Source organism: Loa loa (assembly GCF_000183805.2).
Source record: "Loa loa unplaced genomic scaffold supercont3.109, whole genome shotgun sequence".
NCBI lineage: Eukaryota > Metazoa > Nematoda > Chromadorea > Rhabditida > Onchocercidae > Loa > Loa loa.
The window spans coordinates 30,841-43,773 of NW_018108289.1; the positions used below are offsets into that span (position 1 = coordinate 30,841).

At 28.1% G+C, this 12,933-nt stretch overlaps 1 protein-coding gene across 2 annotated transcripts in view; it reads right to left on the reverse strand.

The window, feature by feature from the left end:
- Positions 1-12,933, reverse strand: part of LOAG_17659 — a 33,652-nt gene that overhangs the window by 824 nt on the left and 19,895 nt on the right. Inside the window, exons 2-7 of one of the 2 annotated variants that reach the window (XM_020450322.1) lie at positions 11,734-11,867; positions 9,108-9,225; positions 6,472-6,542; positions 4,305-4,443; positions 3,962-4,031; positions 2,327-2,475 (exon numbers count right to left, since the gene is read on the reverse strand). In XM_020450322.1, coding sequence (XP_020306017.1) covers positions 2,393-2,475; positions 3,962-4,031; positions 4,305-4,443; positions 6,472-6,542; positions 9,108-9,225; positions 11,734-11,867 — 615 coding nt within the window. In that variant the 3' untranslated portion in view covers positions 2,327-2,392. Of the gene's footprint in view, positions 1-2,326; positions 2,476-3,961; positions 4,032-4,304; positions 4,444-6,471; positions 6,543-7,981; positions 8,100-9,107; positions 9,226-11,080; positions 11,215-11,733; positions 11,868-12,933 lie in introns of those variants that run through there. The other variant, XM_020450321.1, reaches the window with a different exon arrangement.

The following is a 12,933-nucleotide window of genomic DNA, read 5'->3' on the forward strand; positions in this document are numbered from 1 at the left end:
TTTTTTTGCCTTTCTTTTTTATTTGTTTTATTTTTTAAATGAAATTTACAAATTTTAAGAAAGTTTAATAGGAAAATATGAATTTAATTGATAAAGAAAAAAAAACATGCATGGCGCGGTAAAAATGGGGCAAATTTTTACGGATGCTTCTTTTTTTTTCACTATAATATGTATATATGGTAATTATTTCGTAACATACTAATTGACAATTAATTATTTCACTTCAAATTGGTAACTATTCGAAAATTGAATATTTTATTTTGAATTATCTAACAGTTAGAACTTATTGAATATTTTATTTTGAATTATCTAACAGTTAGAACTTATTGAATATTTCATTTTGAATTATCTAACAGTTAGAACTTGAATATTAATTATCATAAATGAACGATAAATTACACTAATTTGCCTAAATTTTAAACTCATTATTTACAAATTCTGCCATTAGCGCTAAAATACATTTAAGCCTAGAAGTTATTAAGCATAACATATTTTGTTCATTTAAGAAAAAAAAAAAATCTTCGAAAAAAAGCTCAATTTCACTTCCTTATATGAAAGGAATGCAAAAATTATTAGCCAATAATTAGTCGAATATCGTATGAAACTTGAATAATTAACGAATAACATCCGTAATCAAATCAAAATACTAATGGAGGGAAAGAGAAAGAGAGAGAGAGAGAGAGAGAGAGAGAAAGGAAAGGAGGAAGAGAGAGAAACAAAGGAAAAAAAACGGAGATATTAGTATCAATAATAATACGGAGAAAATAATAAGCATGCCTGTATTAATACTCTAATATATCATTAATTTTTTTTTTTTCATTTAATTTTGGGAATTTGGAATTTGTATGCTTTCATTATAAAAATTAATTCCAAGAATTTCATCCATTTAAATTAAGAAGTGAAAGAAAGAACTTTAGAGGGAAAGGATGAAATAAAAATCCATTTTCATCAAAAATTACTCATTGCAAAAATATCATTTCTAAAAATAACATTTGATTAAAACTCTTTTATTTCAAAAAATTTTGAAAAGAAACAAAAACAAATTGTGTTGTTCAGGTTGAGGAGAAAATCACAATAAAGACACCCAAAAAAATAAAAAAAAAAATAATTCGAAATTCAATTTTTTAAAAATAAATTTTTTTTCCAAATGTTAGAATTAATCAAATGTAAATGTAATATGTAAACGATTTAGTACTTAAGGTATCGTTAAAGATTGTTTTCTTTTCTTCTTTTCTTACATATTTAATTTCTCTATTTGCATATAACATTATATGAATCCCTTTCCCCGTAATTCCTCGGGCAATATCCCGGAAAAAAAAGGAAGAAAAAAAAAAAAGAAAAACCACCAGTTGATCACATTCATTTAACCTTGCATATTCATACCCAACAAAGAATGATATTGAAAAGGTTAACCTAACGATGCATTCTTCCAGAAAACTGGAAATAACCTCAGTTTTTTCATTCACAACACAACACTAAGTGTAGGCCATTGAGTATCGGATGATAATTGCAATTTAAAATTTTAGAGGGAAATTTCGGCAGAAGAAAAAAAGAGAAACAGGAATGTTTATCAATTTCAAAATTTTTTAACGATATTACATATTAGAAAAAAAAAAGCAACATTAAGCAAATGACAGGTACCATATTAATCAAATGACAGAGTACCACAAGTTTACGCTTCACAGAAAACGAAATATGTTAATTTTCCGTTAAAATTTGGTAAAATTTCCAAACAAAACAGGAGAAAAATCCATTCTGTTATGATCAAACAATTGTATGAAGAAAACCAGAAAAAAAAAGGAGGAAGAAGTAAGGCTTCGCATAATAACCGGATAATGAATCATAGAATACAAAAAAAAAAAAAAAGCATGCACATCATAAAACTGCACAAATTGATGAGCATTTAAAACTTGAAAAAGAAATTAAAAACAGCTTGCAATAAAATGAGAAAAATAAAGTTGATCATCGGTAGGGCAGTATTCCAAATTGAAATAAGGTAAAAAGTTATTTGTTAATAGTATTAATTATTAGATGATTAATGTGAAGAATGAAAAACGGAAAGAAATCTTTTTCAGATTGTAAATCCACCACCTTTCATTCCCTTATTGCCATTTTAAATCGAATTTCCTCCTACTTACAAGAAAATGTTTGGATAAAAAAAGGAATTTAATTCCTTATATCATCTTCTTTCTATCAACAAAATGTTTTGAAAAGGGAAATTTTAACCTAAGGATCAACGAGCTATCCAGAATCCCATAATGTGGATCCAAGAAAGAGGAAGAAGCAAAGTTAAAAAATTCCAGATTTAAACATGAAGTTCCTAATTCCGTTACAATCAATAAATATTTAGGTTAAGGAACAAGAAAGGAAAAAGTTGTTAGAGAGTTTCTGATCAAACAGTATTCAGTTCGCTTAACAAACGATCGAGTTCCTCCTGTAGCTGTTTCACCTTATTGTCCGAAAGTTCCTTGGCTTCTGAAAAATGAGTAGCACACTGATTAATTTATCACACTGATTTGAAAAGTAAGATTAAAAAGAAAGCGGGAAAACTGATTAAAATTTTTGACAGCACACAATGGTAAGAATAAATTAGATCCTACTAAAAATTCTCTAAAAATCCTTCTAAATGTTTTAAATATCAACAAAAATGCATCCATCCCAGGAGTTATCGCCAAAAATATGTCAACAAAAAAATAGAACTTATCCTAATTGGGACTGATAAAAATGAAACTCACTAATTTGTAAATTGATAAAATATTGTTACACCATTAGTATTATTAAACTGCGGTATTCATATGATTAAAATTACTTGTTAATATTTTTCTAAACCAGCAATCAGTTCAAAATCAAAGCAAACCATTCTAATTTTTAAAAAGACTTAAAGTTTGAATGTCAAGCAAGTAATTTCAAACAAATTATTCTGAATGTTAAAATAGAAAAAAAAAAATCAAAAGAATGAAACGAAGAAAAAGTCACCACGAAGAAAAAAGTAACGAAGACATTCATCATAACAATACAGAAATTTTGTAAGATTGTTTAGTGATTGGATAAGAGTTTAATAGCTTGGAAGGAATGATACGATGTTTCAGTGAAACGAAATGAATGCAACAAACAAAATTTTAATGGTAAGAAAATTCCGAAAAAATTTTTGAATATCAATTAGAAAAACGATGAGTGTAAACAGGAGTAAGGAGTAGTGTATTAAATTTCTGATGATAATTTATCATATATGATAATCAATGCATATAATCTATTATACTGATAACCTTTTAATTCGGATTAACCTAAAGATGAAAATTTCCTGTTTTTTTTTTTGCTGCATTCGATATTTCTATCCATACAACACACTTATGGAACACACGAAAGTACATATACATCACACATGCACATAACGTTTAAAAAAAAAAAAAAGTTGACGAACAAAACGGTAAACAAAAATCGATACGCATAGAGACGGATAATTCAGGCGGTTTGAATCTCTTGAACAGTTTTCTCGATTTCTTCCGTCAAATTACGCACACGTTCCTTCTCGATTAATAACTCATCTGTAGCTCTCATTAATTTACATCCCATATATGAGAAAAGCAATAACAATTAACATCACTAAGAATAACATCAACAATAAATACATAAAAAAAAAATGAAAAAAAAAACGAAAAAATAAAATAAAATAAAAATATATGAAGAGGGTGTAGAGAGATTTATGGGAGATTCAACTTATCTCTTTTTTTTTCTCCATAGATAGATCCTTTTACATTAAATCACGCTGATCCCGGTCTAACCTCTCGGTATTTCGATCCACTAATGCAATAGCATAGGGCATATTTGAATTAATATTTTGAAGCGTTAAAGAAAATTCAGTCACTGAATAACTATTTACAGATCTAAATTCATTTATTCATCAAACCTAAATAATGACTTAATGAAACTATTAAAATGTACAAAAACTTGTGAAACAAACCTTCAAGTCTATCAACTTCTTTCTGCAATTTCTGAACTGATCGTTCGGCAAATTCTGCTCGAGTTTCTGCCTGAAATAATAATAACAAAGTAACATTTCCCGCATACGTTTCAAAAGAAAAGCACATGCATCGACATGCAAAGAATGATGAATACCCAAAAAAATATCAATGCATTCAACTTTTACATTTCAGTTGAAAGTTGTGCTTTCAAGCTTAACATGAAACTTTCACAACAAAGCCATAAAGCAAGCCAAACTCAGAAATCTCAGAAGAGACTTTTTTTACCATAAACTTAACATTTTTCCGAGAATATTAAGCTAATCATTTTCATACCAATCATACCTCCTTCAAACGTGCCGAAACTGTACGAATCTGTTCCTCGTATGAATCTTCACGTTGCAGAGCTTTTTCTTCCGATACTTCCAGAGATTTCAAATTATTGCCCACAACACGAAGCTCTTCTTCCAATTCCACAATTTTGCTGCACAAATAACAAAAGCAATATGCAAACAAGAAAGAACTATTGAAGAACAATCTCATAAAACGGAAAAAAAATAGAAATAAAAAATTGAATTGGAAGTTTCTTGACATCAATCAGTAAAATCTTAAAAGAGATTTCAAAAAAAATAAAAAAAGGAAATTGTATCAAGTGATGCTTATCTTTAAATGTGCAGCCTAATACTTATTAGCTCAGCATTTTCCAGCCATACAACAATATCCACTAATACTCACAATTCACAACACACAACAATACAACATCAATTTTTCCGACAAGCACAAAATAGCATCCATCACAGAGCATTTGTTAACGATAAGGTCAGCGGCATTATTTCATTATTATAATTTGATTATTAATTTATACACTTTAGATATTCAATAATATCACGTACTTTTGAAACTGTGTAAAACCTCTTATGCGCTTCAGTTAGTTGTTACTAAATTAATTGCTCCTTCTCTTCATCATTCATCTTTGCTTGTTTAACAATTTTTACTATGTTAACTGACTGACTTACATTAACCAACAAAACTACTGCTTAATTGGATATAATAGAACCACGCACAGTTTTTTTTTATTTGCCGAGAAAGGTATATTTAATTCTACTAGAAAAACGAATATAATTCTCAACAATAACCTTTGCACTAAAATCATCACTTCGTTTTTTTCTTTTTTTTGGTTTATAGTATCATATTCTAACTTCTAGTTACCCAAGTTTAAAACAACTGCCTTGTCCTCGAATCAAAAAAACTCCGCTTTACTATCATTTCAGCAATACATTTTCGAATCAAGTGTTTATTATAACATTTAAGTTATTCTTTTAAAAATTCAACTTTCAGCAAAGCCTTCTTCTTGCATTTACTTTGTCGATTTGTAAACGATTGGATTCTTTCAGAAAAAAAAAAGAAAAATGAAAGATAATCTAAAAAATCATTGTTTTCTTCAATTCATTTCCAAATTATATAAACAGTAATTCTAATAATGGTCATACAATATTATTCGTCACCAAAGGTTGTTGACATTGAACGAGAAAATTAATTGGTAGTTTTATCCCAAACGACTAGTCAGTATTTTTAATCTTAAGAATTGTAACTATTCATTGTGAATCTATCACGCTTAATACCGCTGACCCCAATATTTTCACCAGTTTCACCTCTTTGATCCGATTCTGTAAGCTTTGTATATGATCGGAGAAAGAATTTTCACGTTGTAGAGCACGTTCCTCATGAACTTCCAATGTTTTCAAGTTCATTCCCACAGCAACCAGTTCACGTTCCATTTCACGTGTTTTTCTGTTGTTTCATTCAAATCAACGCATTATTCGAAAAATTTTTTCCAAAAAAAAAATCAAATGCTCGTAACATTAGCCTAATGTGTGCCATAAACGCCGGCTGATGTAACCGATAACTTATAATTTGAAGTTGAGTTTTCGATCACCATATATATATGTTTTTCAAATGAAGTTCATTCCATGCCGAGTAGTGTATGCAATTAATCCTGATCAAATATTTTTCAATCTCTCAAATATAATCATTCCAAAAATGAATTCTATATTAACTTATAACTAACTACATCATTAAACATGATCAAAAACCGTATTCATAGAAATGATTTTTGATTTATAGTACATACAGGACTTTTATATATCACAAACACATAAAACTTCCCACCTTCTTTAGGTAAAAAAAAAAAAAATCTTCCAGTTGGCAGTCAACTCACTTGCCTAGGACGCAATTTCAAAGTAACTTTTCCTCATGCAATTTCTTCAATAACCCCGAGTTTATTTGATTTTTAAGAAATCTAGAGATAAATTTATTGTACCTTACATCCAACCTTGATCTAAATGAAATAGTGAGGAAAAAAAAATTGTACACATACGCATATCAACATCTCGAACTCATATGCTTTAAATTAAAATTTTATTTAGCTTGACCTTTCACCAAACTAAAAAAATGTGTATTTCTTGAATTCCATTGAAATTTCTATATTTGATGAAATTTACTGGAAACTAACTTTTCACCGGCTTCAGCGCGTTCTTCAGCTCGTTCCAAATCGGCTTCAACCATAGCTAATTTACGAGCTACCTGGAAATAAAATTGATGAAGTAAAGCAATAATTGAAATGAAATATTTGAACGGAATGGATTAATAGTTCTTTGCACAGCAAAAGCATAGATTGGTGAATGAAAAACAACACATCATGATTATAAAATACTGTGAAAGACGTAATATTAGAGAAAAAGGACGAATAAAACAAACAGTTTTATGCTGCTTTACCATAAATACCCATGACTATACATACCGGGACAGTACATACCAAATCCAAATCAAAAATTAATTTGTTAAACCGTATATCAAATTCTTCAAACCGGTCCCATTCAGTGTCCCACAAACAGTTTATAGACCATCGATAAGCCAAACCGATCCGATTTTTTTTTCTTGTTAAATTAAATTGGATCTTTAGTCTTCCAGTAACTTTTGAACTATTAGGCTTTTCTATGATACAAAACCATTACACGTTCTATAGAAGTATTCAGATGAGATAATATAAGACACAAAAAAAAAATTAATAAAAATCTAGGACGTTAAGTAAGTTAAGAAATCAGCGAAAATTCTTGGATACGTCAAAGTTTCTAAGATGAACTATAAACTGATTTCAAAAACAAATAAACAAGCAAACAAGAAGGATTAGTTAACAGAAACAATGTTTGAAGTTGACAACAAGTCGTTAGACAAGTAAAAAAATAATTTTTTGAGCAAACTCTACAATAATTAATGCAATTCATACAATAATAAAAAAAAAGGATTGACGAGTTAAATTTTGTGGATATTAAAACATAAAAATTATTCGAACACGATCATTCTTTTCCTGATAATGTAAACAGTCTACTTACTAAACACAAATAAGGAAATTCCAATTTTTCATTTCTCAAAGAGGGGAAAAAAACATGGATTTCGCACAGAATTACTTGATATTGAATTGTTTAATAAAATTCAATTACCAAAAATTATTCTGTCTAATATCCCATTAATTACCGGTAACTGATTGACAAGCTATCTTGTCTTACTTAAACTAACAAAATTTGCCTGAAACATTAGCAGGAAATATGTTCCATTAGCGCATTATTATGCTTAGAACATTCGTATGAATTATTATCAAATAATGGTCACATTATCATAAAAGCAAATACTTATCAATGATAAGAAAATTTTCAAGTAAAATAAATGAAAAAAAAAGTATGTAAATAAATGAATAAGAGAACAAATATCGGTAAAATGCATGCATGCAAACCCTTAAATGTTAATTCGAAGAAAAAAAGCATTCCATTTTTTTCAAATATTAACCGTATTATTTTAACTAATACTATTATATAAAAAAAGAAGCCATTATTTGGACAAAAAAAAAATTTCAATAAAAATTTACATAAAATATTGCTACATATTTCATCCTTTTCTCTCTCTTTCTCTCTGTTCCTCTCTCTCTCTCCCTCTCTATTTCACTCTTTCAGAGTACACTTTGTCACCTCATCGTATTTCCGATCCGCTTCTTCGGCTAATAATTGCGCTTCTTTCAATTGTGATTCCACCGTGTTGGCACGTTCTTCATCTTGGAATGAACGATTTTCCATAACCTTGCGAACACTAAATCCCCAATTACAATACAATACATATACATATATATATATACTTTTTTTAAATCAATGTTTCCTTCCTATCATTATTTTCCGTTTCATGCTAAATTTTGTTTCAGTTTACAGAATATTTTCATCGCCTTCCTAATTGTCAAATTTCTACTTATAATTTTCAAATGCACAAATTTTAGTTTAATTCCATATTAAATTTTTAAATACTTATTTTGATATTATACAATCAGCTGCTGTTATCGTTAATTATAATATGAAATAAAAGAAAAACCAACCGCCAGAAGCCTTCCTTTATCTACCACATAGAATGATAGAGAAATCGAAGATAGAAAGAACTAAAAGAATGACAGGAAAAAAGCAAAGTAATAATTAAAAAGAAAAATGACAGCCTATAAATTCTTTTTGTAAATTTCAAAAAAAAAGGGATTGACAATAAATAAAAGCAAAGATAAAAAGACTGCAAGATACATGCATAACAAACACATATACATATATAAATATATATAAATATTAATAAATAGAAATAATTCAAAGGAGAAATTCAGGAAAATGAATGAGTGATTGTAAGGTAAACAAAATGCAAATAATTGCGCACGTCGGTGACTCTATAAAATTTCTTGAAATTCACAACTAAAATTTAAATATGAAGATGCCAGACTTTTACTTTATCATTTTGTCCCAATCCCTAAATTCCAAAACAGGATACAACTATGTCTAAATTTCAAAATAAGCTCTAATTTCCCGAATAGCTACAGTTAATGTATAAATGAAAGGATCTAAAATAGGAGAAAGTGAAAGTACTTATCCAATTTTATTTCCAATAAAGTGAAATACTAAAAATTCAAATAATCCATTAAATTCATACCCTATGAGTAAATTAATTAATTTTTAATTGTTTTAACTAACAAATTTTTTTTTTTTTAAACAAATAACTATTCACTTTATGCATATTAATGGTGAGGAAAATTGTTAGTTCAATAAGAAGGAAAACATGTAAAAGCACAACCTCGTCTGATTTATTTTCTGTTTCAGCCAGTAATGCTTGTGCTTCCCGTAATTTTTGCTCCAACTCACCACAACGATCGTGATCCACGTCGACGCGATTTTCCAATGCTTTACGTGCGCTAAATTGATGAGGAAAAAGAAAACACATGTATTTTCATTCGGTTAAATATGTTATTTAAAAACCTGGAGTGGGGAAAAAAAAATTACTTTTTTAACTTGTAAATTGCAACAAAACATATTTAAAATATTGAAGGTTATTATTATCACTCAAAAAAAAGTTAACGTTAAAAGCACTCAGTAACAGTATAATAATTATCAATTAGAATGTTTCCGTTTCACTGATGTATGCTTAATTGATAAGTTTTAATTTTTGATCACTCATACATCAATTTCCTTAATACTTAAGTACCATTCCTTATATACTTCATTATAGGTAAAATAAAAAGAAAAAAGGGAAAAATTTTCTGCAATATGGTTGATACCTCAAATTATCAAATGATATATGGAAGGATAATATCAAAATCATCAAAAGTAATTGCAATTGCAATTGTTTCAGTAATTTTCAAACTAATCTTTAATGTAGGAGAAGCATGCCACATTCAGTACACCATAGATAATATAGGAGAAGCATGCGAAATACAGTACACTTCAAACATGCAAAAATAAACAATTAAACGATGAATGGCATGCATTAATATAGTCAAAATTATTGCTATCAACAACAGTGATATCAAACGAACATAAAGTGTAAATGACATTTGAAATAAATCACATAAAAAACAAATGAACAAAAAACAAACAGTTGACAACAAAAATTCATGTAAATGCATACTTTTGCAAATCTCGAGAGTCCATAATTTATGTTCAATAAATGCGTTGCTAATCATCAATTCGACGTAAATTGAAGTATACGCTAGCCAAGACGTAAGACGAGAAAATTTCTTCTAAAGGAATTTAAAAAAAAAAAATGTTAAAAACAAAAAAAAAAAGGAACAAAAACATCAACATAAAATGTTCACCTCTTCATATTTTCGATCTGCTTCATCAGCAATTATTTTTGCCTCATCAACCTGTATTTCCAGTACATTTGCTCGTTCTTCATCCTGTTGTGATCGTGTTTCCATCGATTTACGAGCACTATGACAGACAGCAAAAACGATTCATCACAAACGACAGGACGTACAATAACAATTGGTTAAGACAGTTACATACGAATATAATTTAGTAATAAAATTCATTCAAACTTAATAAGCTTACTATTACAAATAATATAAATTATAGAAGCTTACTAAAGAGTCAAAAAAAAAAAACAAAATTGAGAAAAAAAAGAAATTATTCCTCTTATATTTGTGAATAATTTTAAGTACAAATGTTTAAAATTTATTTATGATTATATAAAAAGAAAAATGATGAGATTAGGAAAAATTAGCACTGGAAAAAAAAAAATCACTGGATTTTTTGATTGTTTTGCAAATCTTTTCCTGCTACCAAAATAAAGAACAATCTGCTGAACTTTTAATGTGCACTACTTAATATATCTATGTTATTATGTATTATTTATGTGATAAACAAAAATTTTATATAAACTTTCAGATTAATACTGTACCTTTTAAATTATAAAAATTAATTTAGAAAGGAAAAAAATTATGCATTATATTGTGCGCAATTCAAACTAATTAAACAAAAAAATAAACACGACTTCAAGTTAATTTTTGTTTTTGTTTTTTTGTTACTAAAATTTTAGAAATATGCTATCATGTTATATTTGCGGGAAAAAAGAAAACGAGAAAGAATTGAGAAGATGAAAAGGAGGCTGAGGAGGCTTTCATGGAACAATGGACACAAAATAAATTACTGATGGCTGCCGTTCGGTTGGCTTCTCTTTTTTTCTCCGGTTGAACAAAATTTCTGAAAGATCCTCTTGGAAATATTCCAGAAATTTTCTACCGGCATTGCCAAAATTATTTCGCTGACCGTTCGGATTCATCAGCTGTATGGGTTGCTTCTTCCAACTTATCCGTTGCAATCTTCAAACGTTCCTCCGCACGTTCCAATTCCTCTTCCAGAAGTGTCATGCGACGATTCAGGGCTGCTACCTCAGCCTCCGCCTAGAAGTTGTACTTTTCTGTCTGTACCTTTACTTTCCTCCGGTACTACCTTCTAACCGGATAAGAACGCAAAATATTCCTATACCCTATAAATCCTAAAAAAAAAGGCAATAAAACGTAATCCCTAGAAATCCTACCTAAGCATTTGAGATTCGGAAATTTAGGTTTTTTATATTGCATTGATTTTGCATTGTAATTCTATTATTTATCATAGATTTTTTCCGCGGAAAAAATCTTCAAATTTTAGATTTAACATAGCAAAGAGCATTATTTTTTTCCCAAATAATGCTACATTTTTCTTCAATTTCATCGGTTTTCAAAAAAGGAAAAAAAGTTGTAAATTATTCTGGCGTGAAAAACCAAAATTTTCAAAACTTTTTTTTTAACTTTCATTTTTTTTTAATTTTCCATTTTTTTTTAATTTCCATTTTTTTAATTGACAAGCAAGGAAGCTGTTTGATTGAAAAAAAAAAAAAAAAACAAGCATATTGCTTGCCACTTTTCTCTTTTAATTGTTACCGTTCAGCTTCATCAGCTGCTTTTGATGCTTCCTCTAATTTTTCTGTAGCACTTTTCAAACGATCCTCTGTCCGCTCCAAATCCTCCTCAACAAGCACAATCCGACGATTTAGCGCTGCTACTTCCGATTCAGCCTGAAGTAAAATTCTTTTAGCAATCCCTTATCTATAATAAGATAGTAGATTTTATAAGTGTAAAATACGTATTTGCATTACCTATAAATGCCCATACATACTGTACACTTATAAACTCTACTATCTTATTTATACAAGTACTGTAATTTCAAATTTTACAAATTTTTACAAGTACAGTTTTCAAACAAATCATTCATAAATAATATCATTATTATTTTCACATTTTTACATCATTGTTATTTATATATTAATTGATATCTTTAATTCCATATTTTTTTTGGCCACAAAATTTTCTCATATTTCTGTAGAACACTCCGAAGTTTCCAATGAATAGAAAGTGAAGAGTTATAATTAATAAGTTAGAGAAAATTTTATAAAATACTGCAAATGTAAAGATACATATGGTGCCACATATGAAAGAAGAATTTATTGAATAAGAATAGGCCAAGTGTAAATGACAATAGAAATAAGATGACAAAAGTATTTAAAGGAAAAGAGAGCAATATACTATAGGTTCGAATTGTCATTGCTATTTCCAATTCAACAATAACTATTATCAGTACTACCACTTCTTCAGTTGCAATTATGTATCTAATCTCCAAATTTTACTCGACAATTTCAACTTTCAAACACTTGAAAATTCACACAAATTTCCAGAAAATTCATGAAGTTTACTAAACAATTCACTAAAGTGAACTTATTGTTGCTTGAATAATCACCACGATGATGATGACGATGATGACTAATCGTTAATTGAACGATCAAATGTATTGGCGAATAATTTTGAAGGATGTAGTTTGAAATGACAATTATTTTGTCACATTTTCAACTGCCAACAATTCTCGATGATAATAACAATAAGAATAATAATAATAATTAGTAAAAATAATAACAATGACAATAACAATAATAATGATAATGATAATAATAATAATAATAATAATAATGAATAATAATAATAATAATAATAATAATAATAATAATAATAATAATAATAATAATAATAATAATAATAATAATAATAATAATAATAATAATAATAATAGTAATAATAATAATAATAATA